We start from the raw sequence: 16,587 nt of genomic DNA, 5'->3' as shown, positions 1-16,587 counted from the left end.
CGTTCGCAGTTCGCCGCCGTCCCGTTATCACCCGGCCGCTCGGATAGTCGGATTTCCCGACGCGGTATCGCGGCCACCGGCCAATGGGCTATGTGCGCGCGCTAATCATCCGTTCCCGTTGGCCCGGCCACCGGTCCGATAACAATGATGATGTAAATAATCCAAAGAATTGTGAAACGCCGTCACTCTCCTACGGCGGCGGTTATCACACGTAGCGGCGTTTTCTTATCAAACCACCGCCGACGACGATGGAGGTTGTTTTCACTTTTCGTTCAATTATTTTTTTTAGCTTCGGTACTTCGGTAGTCGCGTGACGTGTACAACGACTTACCGTGTTGTAGTTGTCGCGGTAGATGATATTTTTGTTGCACGCACACTCCGACTCGGAACGTATCCCGTTACGGACGGTCGTCATCACGGCGTCGGTGGGTGGGAATTATCGACATGGTCATGTCGCTCGACGAGCCCCCTCCCCTACCCCATGTGTTCCCTTTAGATTAAATCTAAAAACTATTCTAAAATCCACACGTTCAAGTACTCAGGTACTCAACTTTGACGCCGCCGGGACGACACACCTGTTGTTATTGTTGCCGAATGTTGACTGGTTGTCGTCGTCGTCGTGTATAGTAGTGTAAAGAGAAATTAAAGTGGTCGTCATCGTAGTCGTGTAATTTGGGTACTTATTCCGTTTACGCCGAACTGGTACAGTCGTACACACTACAGAAGTCGACCGGTACGTATACTAAGTGTTTTTCCCTGTCCCCCGTCTCCGCCAATACAACCCGTTTACGAAAACCACGTAATGTATAGCCAATGAACATAAATATAATATAACAGTATACCTAATACTATATAGTACACACTACACGTCCACTGGACCCCCTACTGATAAAATGTTAAATGTCTAGTGTACTGTTACCTACTGGCTACTACCTATCTAGGGGGCTATGTCAGCAAATACTTCATCTTTACATAAATGTTTTTTTTTTAATAGGTATTAATATGGTAGTAACAATTATTAAATAGCATGATAAAATATATTTTGTCATGTTAAATAGTATATGAAACAATAAAAGTATAGAACTCAACCCTTGCCCACGGAAATAAATATAACAGTCGTTACCAAGTTACATTATAGGTGTTTCCAAGAAAACTGAGACAACATAATATTGACAATTTTATATTCTTTAATTTAGTGAAAAAACAATTTATTTATCAATAGTAAAAAAATAAACTGTTAATATTATATTTATAACTTATATTATTTATGATTTTCATATTTCTTTTTAAATTTAGTTGATTATTTTTCTAAATGTATTTAACATTTCTGTAAAGTAGAGTGTTTATATGTTTTTAGATGATCAATTATGTTGGTGGAAATGTGAAAAAGACAAATAGTCTATACAATTTAATATTAGTTTTCTTTTCAAGTGGCTAAAATCATCTAAAAAATATATGAATAATAATTGTCATTTGTCAGTTTAATCCTTTAGAGCACAGGTTATGCTGGTATTTTCTCATAATACTATCTTCAGAGATTTGTTTCTAGGTTATTTATAATGTTATAAAAACTAAAAACATATTTCATACTTTCATCAGTTTATATTTGTGTTGTAAGATAAACTCTAAAGCAAGCTAAGGGAGGAGTTAATGCCCCTTCTCTCTTTCATAACGGGTGCCCTTGTTTAGAAAGGAAGGCACAATATATTTTATAGAATAATCCAAATTCAATATTATTGGATTTTAAACTAGATTCACTTATGGGTTCAAGATAAATTATATAATTTATGGTATTGGTTGTAAACAAGTTTTGGTAGTAGATATTGTGATTTACAATATTACTTACATGGATTCATTGAAGGTTTAGTATTTTTTTTTTTTTTATCAAGGATAGTTTACTTATAATCATAATTGTTCAAGTATAAATTTACAAAATTATTCATGATTTCAATAAATTTTGAAATTTGTGTTCATAGATTATAACTACTAAAAAAAATGGATTGGGAATCATTTTATGACACGCACCCTTCTCCTTCAAACTATGAATCTATTATAACTTCTGTAGAAAATTTTGTCTGCAGCCATGAAAACGAAAAAATGGTTTTGATAACTGTAAGTATAACTACTTACATAATATAATTATTAATAACACATATTATTTATGTCTCTAAAATGTAATAATAAATATGAGTTGAATTTTAAATAAAACAATAAAAGTAGTTACCTAAATAATGCATTATGCTAGTGACTAAACAAATATATAGATGTAATGTTCTCTATTCGATTAATTTGATTGATTGATATTTTGGTAATAAAACTAAGAACGTTTTGTTAATAAAATATTTGTCAGACTATAGGTATAGACTATAGATAATCAATTATTGATAAGTAATTACCTAAGTAACTTAACATGACACATGTTATTAGTTATGTAAATATCTAATTAGTTAATTAAAAAATATTAAATTAATAACTTATCTATAGTTTATATTTAATTATAACAGTATCCAAAGATGTATAGGTTACGTATAGTGGTACATTGCTAGAGTATAATACTTCGGGGAGGAGTGTTGATTAATTCAACGTATTAGTCCTATTTTTAAATAAATATCAATAATTAATGACATACTGGTATTGCTTACCAGTTATAATTTAATATAATGGTATAGTTATACTTAAATTATTCAATTTCTTCTACATTAGGATAATATTTTATAATGTCATGAAAATATGAAATTATATATTAATTATTTTGAAAGAAACAAACAATTTATGATCAATAGAATCAATAATGCACATAATGTATGTTACATTAGTTAGTTTTCACCCATTTAGTTTCTTGCTATAAAGAGTGGGAAATTAAATTGTATTATTACTCACATTTTTTAAATGTATTCTCTAAAAATGTATTTATTTAGAATAAATTAAAAAGGTTTTATGCTTTATGTACCAAAAATATATTTAGTTAGTTTTGATTTTCTGAAATAGCACTTGTTATGTTATAGGTGAAAATAAAAATGTCGCAATTTTAAGTTTAAATTAATGAGAAAGTAATTTTATTTGAGATATTAGCAATTAGCAATCAATATATTATAAAGGAATTTATTGTAATAACAAATTAAAAAAAAAATAATAATTAAATTCCTTTATATAGTCTGGAGGAACTACAGTCCCAATTGAACAAAATACTGTCCGCTTCGTTGATAATTTTAGTCTAGGAACTAGAGGTTCCGCTTCTGCTGAATACTTTCTTGATGCTGGATATGTTGTTATATTTCTTTATCGGTGAGTAAATTTATTAATTAGTTATTAGTTATTTTTGTATAAATCAGGTGTTGGAATCTTAATGAATTTTGGTTTTAGTTAGGTTCCTAGAAAAATAAAATACTTTTATTACAATTACGATACAATACCTATACAAATATGATATAGTTTTAAAAAAAACTAAAATTTTAGTTTTGTGTATTCAAAATTCAAAATTTCTTATGTAATTTATGCATAAATTAAAAAAAAAATCTTTATTATTAAAATTATTAACATGAAAAATTGAGTTTAATACATTAAAAATAATTCACTTTTGGTTTGTAAAATATTTAAATAATAGTTTTGGATTCAATATTTATTTTTAAAACTTGAAACAATAGTAAAGTAGATTAAAAATATGAAATTAATATATATATATATATGCATTAAATGGTTAGAATGTTTAATAATATTAATGGTAAATTAAGTTACTTAGTAATGTTGGTAATTATTGATTACTAATCAATAATTTGGTACATACGAGTCTATAACCAATTGGAATCTTAATATTTTTAAATTATCAAATTTTAGATTTGTTTTAAGATATTATTATTCAATTATGATTGATTTAATTTTTTTATTTTAAACAATTTCTATTCTACCTGTATCATACAAATTATAATAAATATTTCTCTATGCATTATTCATAAAAGTAAGAATAAGTACCTATATAACTTATAATATTATGTATATTGTATATGTATTTATATAGACTATAATATGACTATTAGTATTTTTGTTTTTTAGAAGTTTCTTTGAATATATATATAGAATTCGTTAAGTGCCTTTTGTAAAAGTAATGGCTATTGTGAATAAAATAAAATTGAATTATACTTGATGAAAGTATTATTGGCAATTATTAAAAATAAATAAATTTATAATAGACAGTCTCATTAAGCAATCACTTAATTCTAAAACTAAAATATCTATGTATAATATATTATTTTATTAATTATCTTAATTTTTAACTTAAATATAACCATTGATTTTATTCTATATTTAAATTTATTAAAAACCCAATGGTATTACATTGGTATAGATATTCTAGTCTATAGTTTTATACAATTATATTTTATTTTCTAGTTCTAATTCATTGGAGCCATTTGTTCGCCATTTCAACAAATCGCTATTAGATAAACTGGAGATTGTAGATGATAAATCAATTCAAGGTAAATATAAAATAATTGTTCATTGTATAGATTTTTTTTTTAATCATTAATAATTATAACTATTTCAGTAAAACAAAGTGAACTTGATACACTCTTGCCAATATTTAAGAAGTACAGAGATGCTAAAAATGCTAACAGAATCTTAACAGTTCCTTTTACTACTTTGATAGAGTATATGTGGTTACTGAGAGGTTCTTGCATGCTTATGGATACCAAGTATTCTTTACTATACTTAGCTGCTGCTGTTTCAGACTTTTATATACCGCCTAGTGAAATGGTATGTTGTTGTTTATTATGCTATTCCTTGAAATATTAAAAAGCATATTTCCATTAACAATATGCTTAAATTTGTATTTATTGTCATTTATATTTAATTATGCATTGGTACTTACAATATTTTATATTTTAATAACAACATTCCTCTTGTAGGCTGTACATAAAGTTCAATCTCATGATGGACCTCCAATGATTGCTTTACGATTGGTACCTAAAGTTTTATATGCTGTGACTCATATTTGGGCTCCAAATGCTTACATTATTTCATTCAAATTAGAGACTGATAATGGGATTTTAGAACAGAAAGCCAAAGGGGCTCTTACTAAGTACAAACATCAAGTGAGTTTAAATAATTACTTTATAATCAATATTAATTTATCTATTATTATGTCAAAGTTAATTATATAACATTCTAACATTTTACAATTTTTATAATTTTTTTAGCTTGTTATTGGGAACTTACTACATACAAGGAAACATAATGTCAAGATAATAGCTCAGAATGGTGTCATTGAAGATATTTTATTGACTCCGACAGATATTGAAAAAGGAATTGAGATTGAAGATTTAATAGTATCAAATGTCAAAGCTAAACATGACCAATTCTTTGAAAGTCAAAAATAATTAACAAATGTAATATATAATCAAAATTACAGTGGAACAGCAATTAGGAATTATGCTCCTTTTTCATTTTTCTTTAATTGAAAAATATTTATTACACTATGGTGTTTTTCAAACTTTTTAAGTGATGATCTCCCAAATTGTAATATTCTGTTTTGCTACTTTTAAAGCTTCAAGAATTTTTCATTTAATCATTTATGTAATAAGTAAAACATATTTTCTTTGTAGTTATTTTGTAGTTATTATATAAAATTTATCATGGTTGTTGTGTGTGTCTTTATAGGAATTGTTCAGGGATATTCCTACAATATTAAAAGTTTCTAGTATGAACGATATTAGTTGATTTTTAACGCAGTTCAATAGCTCTTATCTTAATATATAGATATATTTATTCCTTATATGTATTTAACTTAATATTTATTACTTACAATAGACAACATATTGCTAGGTACTTCTTTTCCTCCGATATTTTGCTTTCCTCTATCCTGCACCAACTCTCATTAATTTTACGTGCATACACATGCCTCACTGTAAGAAAGCATAACAAACTGTAATAATATCAATGTTATTTATTATGTTGGGAAAATCATCAAATTCAAAAACATTATTACAAAATGCCTGGCATTTTATAGTCAATTATTTTGTTAATATACAATTAAACCCACTGTGGTTTTTGTTTTCCTATGAAGATAACACAACAAATATCATGGTGTCTTATCCTGTTGTGTATTCAGGATGTTTTATTTGTTTATTATTAAAATTATATTTTTTTTCTTCTTTGAACTGTTGAAACAAAATTTGGTGTGTTTATTTGTCTTGTGTAATCTTTTGTTTTTGTATGTATTTTAAAATATTTTTGGGTATTATAATTAATTACTTAATAAAATAACAAGGATTATCATTATTTATTCAAATGGATGTAAATGTATATTCAATATTATATTACTATCTTTTACAATTGATAGTTGATACTAATATTGGTTAATATTGCTTTTATTTTATGGTGGAAAATTTATTATATAAAAAGATATATTTAATATCTTTCATACTTTATGTATTATGATATTGGGTTATTTATTAACTTTAGATCATAATGTACACATACACAATTATTGACGTCCGTGTAACTGCTGGTTGTCAACAATTTCTGTGTCACAGCTTATTTGCTTAATAATCAAATTATGACAATTGCATAATGCACAATGTTGAAAATAGTAAAATACTATGCTTGAATTATGAACAGAATGAACAGATAGTTCAATATTTTGCTTGATAAATATTAAATTAATGCCATCATACAATCACAGAATATTCATATTGTGTAAATGTGTAATGCATTTCTGAAATTGTTAGAGAGCATTTTGGTAAGAATTATAATTCAATAGCAATACTTGAAAATAGGTAAATACATAGGTAGACTTATATAGTATATCCTTTACCTATCCAGACAGTTAAGTAGGTATAGTAATTTCCAATTAATATCTATTTAAAAAAAAAATGAAAATTATAAAATAGATAGATATTAATTTAAGTCCTCTTCATTATATTTTATTTTACAAAGTTTTTAAATTTATAATTTTATAATTACACCATAAAATGTATAAAATATTTATTTTTTAATTTATCCACTGATTTTATATTAATACTCAACCTATTCTAAAAATCTTTATTGATGAGATTGAAATATAGATACGATGCACAGTTATGCAAATATGTAAAATAAACTATATTCACACGAGTGATTTCAGTGAGTGAGTAACCAGGTTTTATTAAAAAAATAAAAATATATATTCCTTCTAATGATACATTTATATTATCTACTTGTATTGAATTTATACAATTTGCATTTTTTTATTTTAATAATATTTTATATTTTATAAAAACAATGATTGGTCTAATTTTTGAAATTAAAATATTATTTAAAATTTAAAACAAATGTTCTCATATTTTAATTTAATCATGTTAATGTCTTTAAAATCCGCTGCTAATGTCGCTACTCAGTGATTGAATTATGTTTAGGAATGTGATTTCACAGCATGACATGTATAGGTATATAGTGAACTCGGCTGTAGCGACAGATTGCCGATTGGTGTTACCTATCTTATCAGTAGGTACCTCAATACTGGCGCCGAACCTATATATTATGTGAAGTGATCGCTTCACTACTTAAATGGGTAGGTGTAGGTATGTTCTAGGGATTAATGGGTTAACAAAATTAAATAAGTGTTATTTATATTACAATATTGATAATCGATAATGTGAAACACAGAAGTTAAAAATCCACACCTGTATGTATTTTCATTTCATACCTATTAGATATGGCTGAAAAGCTTAGGTGGGTGGATGGGACAAAAAATTATAGATTTTGCTTCATGAAAACGTCTAAGTTCGGTGCCATTGCAGTGCCTGATGAAAACCAGCTTCTAGCAGAATATATACGCAATAACCAATAACTTAAATAGATTTACAATGCACATTAATTCATTAATAGCCAATAGGTACTATTAGTAGAGTCTAGAGACTAGATTTACATGTTTCTACATTCAACATATTGTTACTGAGTACATGCATTCTTACGAGGGTAAAAATTGTGGACGATTCATTGAATACTGAGTTTAAAGGAAAACATTTTTTTGCATATTTTTGAATATTTTAAAATGATTATAAAATATAGAATATTTGCAGTTTTTTGGAGAATATAAAACCAGACCCTAGCTATTGGTCTAACCTAACCTATATTTTTTAAAATAACAATACATTATTTAGTATAAATCCAGTATCTATACGTATTATTGTTATATTGTATAAACAAGAAACAATGTTTTGTAGAGAGTACCTATCAACTTATAATTTTTTACCTACACTACTTTCTTTGTAAGTAAAAAATAAATCACACTTATATGCACAATATATTATGTATTTAATACATTTTTTGAAAAAAGAAAAAACTATATTATTTTTACTAGAAAAATTAACCTATTTGATTTCCGTCATGGAATCGCCGTTTTAGATTTCTAAATATAATAAGTTTAAACACATTATAATATATCCTAGTTACTGAAAATTATTAAAATATGAGTAGGTATTGTATTACAGATTTATACAAGCCAATATAAAAAAATTAGGTACCTACTAAAATTTAAGGTTACCCATCTGAAAAATCTTTTTAAATTGTAAACGGAATTACAGTTTATTCTGTTTTATTAAAATAGGTATATTTAGAAACCGGGGATTTAGAATGTTCGCAGAGTGAGATTTTCTAACTTGATTTTAATTTATACCATTATTTTTTAATATTTGAATTAAAATGTATTTTTGATATATAAACTATAAACATCTATTTATTGCTGCTGGCTACTAATATTGACAACTTACTAAAATATGTTTGTTATTGAAATGCATAATACACAAGCATAGTTTATTATAATAGTTTCATTAATCATTATTACAAAAGTATTTCGAATAACATATTCTGTTCTTGTTTTTTGTATCACTGAGTAGCGACTTAGTATCCGTTCACCAGCGATACCCTATCAAAAAACCGTTCTGACTGCATAGGACAATCAGTATTATTATTTATTCATAATATTGTTTTGCTCTTTTGCTTTTAAATTGTTACGTGGCGATCGCGTTTGAACGATTGATCATACCTTCAGCTCAAAGACCAATCCGTTTTTCATTCATCATCAATTCAGTTTGCAAACAGTCAACGAATTTGACACTATGGCATACAAATTGGTATCCGGTATAATCCAGCAGAGATTTTTCCACTCATCTCCGGCCATATTTGGTGCAAGCAAAGTAGCTATGAGCAAGTTTGACACCAATCCCCTGCCATACGAAACCCTAGAGAAGCGTATCAAAATTGTTGCCGATAGATTAGGAAAGCCATTGTCTTTGGCAGAAAAAGTGCTTTATTCTCATTTGGATGATCCTGTTAATCAAGATATCAAGCGTGGTGTATCTTACTTAAAATTAAGGCCGGATCGTGTGGCAATGCAAGATGCTACTGCTCAAATGGCTATGTTGCAGTTTATATCATCAGGTTTGCCAAAGGTTGCTGTTCCTTCCACGATTCACTGTGATCATTTAATTGAAGCTCAAGTAGGTGGAGTTGAGGACTTGAAAAGGGCTAAAGAAATGAATGAAGAAGTTTACAACTTTTTGAAAACCGCTGGAGCAAAATATGGAGTTGGATTTTGGCACCCAGGATCTGGAATTATTCATCAAATTATTCTGGAAAACTATGCTTTTCCTGGGTTATTGATGATTGGTACTGACTCCCATACACCTAATGGCGGTGGACTTGGTGGTTTGTGTATTGGAGTTGGCGGTGCAGACGCTGTTGATGTGATGGCTGATATTCCTTGGGAACTAAAATGTCCTAAAGTTATTGGTGTTCATTTAACAGGAAAGATGTCTGGTTGGACTACATCAAAGGATGTAATACTTAAAGTTGCAGATATTTTGACTGTCAAAGGAGGTACTGGTGCAATAATTGAATATCACGGACCTGGAGTAGATAACATATCATGCACAGGTATGGGTACCATCTGTAATATGGGTGCAGAAATTGGAGCTACTACTTCATTGTTCCCATTTAATCACCGAATGGCAGATTATTTAAAAGCTACATGTCGTGCTGATATCGCTGAAGAAGCAGCCAAGTACAGTAAGTCATTATTGACTCCTGATAATAGCAGTCATTATGACCAGTTAATTGAAATTGATTTGACAACACTGGAGCCTCATGTTAATGGACCCTTCACACCTGATCTTGCACATCCTATTTCAAAACTAGGAAACAATGCCAAGAAAAATGATTGGCCTGTGGAAATCAAAGTTGGTCTTATTGGAAGCTGCACTAATTCAAGTTATGAAGACATGTCGAGATGTGCTACAATTGCAAAAGAAGCCTTAGCTCACGGGCGTAAATCAAAAATTCCATTTAATGTTACTCCTGGTTCTGAACAAATTAGGGCAACAATTGAAAGAGATGGAATTGCACAAATATTGAGAGAATTTGGTGGTACTGTATTAGCTAATGCTTGCGGTCCATGTATTGGTCAATGGGATCGTAAAGATGTCAAAAAGGGTGAAAAGAACACCATTGTCAGTTCGTACAATAGAAACTTTACTGGACGTAATGATGCCAATGCAGCAACCCATGCCTTTGTCACCTCTCCAGAGCTAGTTACTGCTTTAGCCATTGAAGCGCGTTTGGACTTTGATCCCACAAAAGATTCAATCAAGGGAGCTGATGGTAAAGAATTTAAATTAAGTAATCCATTGGGTGATGAATTACCCGCAAAAGGATTTGATCCCGGTCAAGATACTTACCAAGCTCCACCTGCTGATGGATCAGCTGTGAGTGTGGTAGTAGACCCAAAATCCAATCGTCTCCAATTATTAGAACCATTTAAAGTTTGGGATGGAAAAGATTTGGAAGATCTTACAATACTTATTAAAGTGAAAGGAAAATGTACAACTGATCACATTTCTGCGGCCGGCCCATGGTTAAAATACCGAGGTCATTTGGACAATATATCAAATAACATGTTCTTAACGTAAGTTATTATAACTTTGTTCTTATCAAAATAGATAAAATACAATTATTTTATTTATTATTCTAGTGCAACCAATTCAGAAAATAATGAAATGAATAAGGTACAAAACCAATGTACTGGAGAATGGGGTGCAGTTCCGGACACAGCCAGAGCATACAAAGCTAAAGGTATATCGTGGGTAGTGTTTGGTGATGAAAACTATGGCGAAGGAAGTAGCAGAGAACATGCCGCTTTAGAACCACGTCATTTGGGAGGACACGCGATCATTGTCAAATCTTTTGCCCGTATTCATGAAACCAATTTGAAAAAACAAGGAGTATTAGCTTTGACATTTGCCGATAGTAAGGATTATGATAAAGTTCAACCAACTGATAAAGTGTCTTTGGTCGGACTTGATCAATTCACTCCTGGAGTACCATTAAAATGTATTTTGCGCCATACTGATGGGAGTTGTGACGAGATAACACTTACTCATACATTCAACGAACAACAAATCCAATGGTTTAAGTCCGGCAGTGCATTAAACCGAATGAAACAATTAGCTGCTGCATCTAAATAAAATATTTGTTGTGTTTTAACAAATTAAATAAATAATAAAATAATTGATATTAATTTATTTATTAAATACACACACATCGTTATAACTGAAAATATACATTTTTTAAAAACAACATAATACTAAGTATTATACACAGTATAACATACACAATCACATCTTCCAGTGTTACCACAATATTGATTGATTCATATTAGTTTGTATTATTTATTTATATTTAATAACTCATAGTTGATATTTTAAATTGAAACAAATAAATAATTGCATGTTTGTAATAACTGTTTTTAGGCAAAGAAATCATTAGATTTAGATCCATTGATAGGTACTATTGTTTATAGGTATTATATATAATTGCTTATAAATTAAATATGTCAATAAAAAAAAAACTGTCTCACGGTACCGTACCATCCAGCACTTCGGTTCGATGAAACCACAGGTCTCACAATGCTTGTATAACGGTCACTACGATTTTCGATTCACCTCACAGAGGTAGTCAACGCTTAATACAATCACGTCCGTGCGTTAGCGTGTAACGCAAAACGCAGATCACAAAATTGTCACCGTAACGTGCGCACTAGAGATACGAAATATTGAATATACGTGGAATATAATTAAAATACTTAAAATGGGTAACCAGTTTCGGTGTTTAGCAAACGATAAGACACGGCTATTCTTATTTCTATTCAAATCAAAACTTTAATTAGGTATGTAAAAGTATTATCATGCTGATTGCTGAAATAAATATGTTATTATTGAAATGTGAACAATTGATCTTTTCATTACAATTATTCAAAAACATAACTTGCTCTAACTTGGTCAATTTTTATTGAATTTTAATATTTTTATCTTTTTAAACTGTTTAAAAAATGTTTGTCAACAAAATGCCTATCTTAAAAATTTAAAATTCTTAAATGCATAAAAAATTTTTTTGATTATTTTTGAATTTTATGCCATTCAATCAGAATTTCTATACTTAGTACTTTAAAAAAAAAAAACCGCGTTTAAATATATTTATTTTCTATGGAGATATTAAGGGTGATACGGGACTTTTGGGACATATTGTATACAAAACTCACGATTAAAGATATACCCTAAGTATATTTAATATCTTATCAATTATTATTATTTGATTATCAATACAAGGGCCGTGGCGTGCTCCCTCGCTGAACAGAGTGTAGTATCTATCAATCTATGATACAAATTCGCCCCCTCCTTAAATGAGCTTCAGATCCGCTACATGAGTAATGTGTAATGTGTATTACCTTAAATAATCGTAATAATTATTATATAATAATTATGTAATACTCTCGTTTTTTTTTTATTTTGAATTTTTGAGTTTATTTGGTCGAGATATATTGTTAAAGTTTTACATATCAAGTTTAGAAATGTCGACGTATCTCATCGCAAACACAGAACAACAGATGTCAACGTATTTAATATAAAATACTATGCTTGAATCATGAACTAATCATAAAGATAGTTCAATATTTTGCTTGATTCTATGGAGATTTTAAGGGTGATACGGGACTTTTGGGACTTACTGTATACAAAACTCACGATTAAAGATATACTTAGGGTATATCTTTAATCGTGACAAAACTTAAAAATAATAATTATTATTATTATTATCTGCAGAACAAATCAATGATTAATGTGTAATGTGTATTACCTTAAATAATCGTAATAATTATTAAATAATAATTATGTAATACTCTAATTTTTTTTTTGAATTTTTGAGTCTATTTGGTCAAGATATATTGTTAAAGTTTTACATATTAATAGTTTAGAAATGTCGACGTATGTCATCGCAAACACAGCTGAACAACAGATATCAACGTATTTAATGTGAGAAGGCCTTTTTTTTTTATATTATTGGTGTTTATTGATAATTTACAATCTATACATTATATACAATAAGTAAATATGATAATTATAAAGTAATATAAAAATGGCTTTGAAAAAAAAACGTGTAGGAAAACTCGCTGTCAAGTCACTTAATACAATAATTTAAAAAATTTTATGAGTTCTATAAGTGTTTTTTATAGGTTAAAAAGATCTCTGCATGAGATGTATTGTAAAATATTTTGAGCGTAATAATTGGTCTATTCGACCTTAAAATGTTTAGAGCTCAATCGGTATATAAAATCGTACTTTTAGGCGCAATTAATAAACTGCCCCTATACGCCCTGTTCGATCCCATCGCGATAGATATTCGTCGCAATAATTATCGACGATTTAAAATAAGATAATATAGATATATAATAATAGATCGTATGATATCCGTATGTGGAGGTACCGATCGCCGCCGATAACAGACAAATAACACATATTTAAACAACATATTGTTTTTAACTTTAACGAATCGAATGCCACCGTATTGTATGTTGTACGTATTACCGAGTGTGTGGTCGAATCTCGAAAAATGTCAATAATTATTTTTGTACGGATCCATAATTGCCTAGAAAAACAAAATATGTATCTCGGCTGCTAAAAGTGCCGGCGCGATGGACTATATAGTTTACTGTGTACAGCGGTATGGCAACTATTGGTACGCACATGTTCGACGACGTGGTCCTTGTCGTAGTGATGACTGTGGTCTGTGAGTTATAATACCGACATATTGATAGCACACAGAAAGTGTACGGCGGCAACTCACTGTGGAATAAACATAATATCAGCAGTATCGAGTGTCGATACAGCTCATCCGGATTCCCGGTACAGTGTTAGTAAGCGACCAGATACCGTGACATATTACCGACAGGACGATAATTATTAAAAAGTATCAGTATCGGTATGTGTAGTCCAAGCATTTTATTAAAAACATTTATAATTATAATAATAATTATATTATTATTATATCTAACATTATTTTAACAAACAAATTACTAACCTCGGAAACATGCGGGTACACACAAACAAATAAGATAGCACACAGTATCTTCATTCTTCCGGTCATGCCTGGTGTGAATAAATTATTTTATAGAAAAAAAAAAATTAATAATTCGTTTACTTAATACATATTATTACATACGAAATACGATGTATATAATTACACTTGCTCATATCTATCCGATAATCTATATTATAATACCGCATCGTCGGACATGTCTGTGTCCGGTCGACGCCAATGCCCCGTGTGCTTGCATCACCTTATCGTCCTTATCCGGAAACTGAGTGCTGAGTCGGCGGCACCGCAGATGACGTTTTTATTCCGATCAACTCACCCGTACCGTCTCCGGCACGCCATTGGTTATTAAGTCGCCATCGCCGTCGTTGCGACACCTGGGCCGAGCTGTCACCCACGCACTGTACTACTGTAGTCTATAGGTACTTGCAGGTTCAGCAGCTGTCATCCGTCCCGTAATGTTAACGCTATCCTCCGCCGTACTGTCGCGATTCGTATCACGCCACCAAATATGCGACGAGCCTCAAGCGTGTGTCATACATGGTATTTTAATACGACACCGCCACACCGGTACTGACATAATTTTATCGTTATTATTTCATTACCACACGCAGCCAAAAAGTTTGCGCGACGGTAATACGGTAAAACAATATTACTATTATAGACAAACGATAAAACAATATTATTTATACGAATACTTATATATTTTAAACATAACTATTATATTTAAGTATTTAATAATAATTTAATATATTCTGCAGATATACATAATTAGTACGTTTTTTCCATTAGCTGAACAATGTTATACTTTTTATGTTTTTAAGTAGATTCTTGGGATATTTTTTAGATGTACCATTTATTAAAGCTGCATCAACTACCTACAACATAATTTAATTACTTTAATTACCAAGTTTTTTTAAAACATACCTAATATTATTGTTTTGTCTGTCATATATACTATCTCTAGATTTTACTTTAGTATATATATTCAAAAGTATTATAATATTGTAGCTTGTAGGTAAGTGACTATACCTGTAAATAAATCAAGGTGCCTAACATAAGATTATTATAAGCCATTTATTCAATTTTACGAATAACTTATTTTAATAAGTTGAGTATAAAAACCAAAAAAAATTGCCCGCGAAATCCTAATGCCAGTCGATTAAGAATTGATGGATGAACTACGTTACTCGCTGGCTTATAATAAACAACGCTGTACGGCTTAAACTGGGAAAAAAATCCTAGGGGTGGGACGTGGGAGTGTAGGACTAATGTCTCCATATAGTTAAAGCGTTCCATATATCATTTTATGTATAATTTCTAATACATATAGTATATGTAGGTAATGCATGGGCGGCTCCAGAGACTTGGTTAGGGGGGGAGGGGCTTATAATTTTAATTTTTCTTATTATTCTCTTGTCTTCTTGACATTTCCGTAACTTAAAAGAAATGTGTGCTACTACGCAATTAATCTTTTAAACATAATAAAATAATATCATACTATATTTTTATTAATTTATTATTATAGGTTCTTCATAATATAGATAGCAGGTACATTCCGTCATATCTTTATCTATATATACTTGTCAAGGGCGCCCGCAAAAATATAAGCCGGGGCCGGGGGGGAGGTAAGTCAAAAGTATAAATACTTAAGCCATGCAAGTATAGGTCATAAAACAATTAATATATAATATTAACTAAAAAAAACGGGGGGTCATGCCCGACATTCCCCCGGTACCCCCTCTACCGTCTGCGGGCACCATTGATACTTGCATGCACATGTTTATGATAGTTGATAGTATAATATGTTTTTGTTTATAATTTTCTTTTTTAAAAATATATATTATTTTTTAGAAATACGCGCTAGTGGGGCGCGGCCGCTAGGGTTTCCCCTGGAGCCACCCCTGATGTAATGTATAAAAGGTAATTGTGTAACATACTAACATACTCATCCCACTTTTAACCTTGAATAATGTTCAAATTTGTAATTTATTACGTGAAAAATTTAAATCACAAATATGAAATAATACTAAATTTTTAAGAATAGCTAATTTTTTATACAAATTTAATATTTTGAAAGAGTATTTTTTCTCATAGTAAAAGTTGTAAGTAGTGGTTGTCTTTTAATAAAATTATAGAAATCAACCAAATAAAAAATATTTATATCATAAAAGTTCTAATATTCATTAA

The 16,587-nt window shown here is 29.7% G+C and overlaps 2 protein-coding genes across 3 annotated transcripts; both read left to right on the top strand.

The window, feature by feature from the left end:
- Nucleotides 1-271: 271 nt before the first annotated feature.
- LOC132921765 (uncharacterized) lies at nucleotides 272-6,277 on the top strand. 2 transcript variants are annotated; one of them, XM_060984960.1, is made up of 7 exons: nucleotides 272-733; nucleotides 1,977-2,112; nucleotides 3,155-3,285; nucleotides 4,387-4,472; nucleotides 4,541-4,749; nucleotides 4,902-5,087; nucleotides 5,193-6,277. In XM_060984960.1, the coding sequence occupies exons 2-7, from the start codon at nucleotides 1,996-1,998 to the stop codon at nucleotides 5,370-5,372; spliced, it is 909 nt and encodes a 302-aa protein (XP_060840943.1). In that variant the 5' UTR covers nucleotides 272-733; nucleotides 1,977-1,995; the 3' UTR covers nucleotides 5,373-6,277. The 2 variants fall into 2 exon arrangements, with proteins under 2 accessions (XP_060840943.1, XP_060840944.1); XM_060984961.1 differs by lacking the exon at nucleotides 272-733 and adding an exon at nucleotides 1,717-1,861.
- A 2,815-nt stretch (nucleotides 6,278-9,092) lies between these two features.
- On the top strand, nucleotides 9,093-11,510 carry LOC132922792 (probable aconitate hydratase, mitochondrial). The gene is made up of 2 exons (XM_060986497.1): nucleotides 9,093-10,936; nucleotides 11,003-11,510. The coding sequence occupies exons 1-2, from the start codon at nucleotides 9,093-9,095 to the stop codon at nucleotides 11,493-11,495; spliced, it is 2,337 nt and encodes a 778-aa protein (XP_060842480.1). The 3' UTR covers nucleotides 11,496-11,510.
- The last annotated feature ends 5,077 nt before the right edge of the window (nucleotides 11,511-16,587 follow it).

The sequence above is a fragment of the Rhopalosiphum padi genome, chromosome 2, assembly GCF_020882245.1.
Source record: "Rhopalosiphum padi isolate XX-2018 chromosome 2, ASM2088224v1, whole genome shotgun sequence".
Lineage (NCBI taxonomy): Eukaryota > Metazoa > Arthropoda > Insecta > Hemiptera > Aphididae > Rhopalosiphum > Rhopalosiphum padi.
The sequence above is the reverse complement of the archived record's forward strand: the minus strand, read 5'-3'. Positions and strand labels throughout refer to the sequence as shown.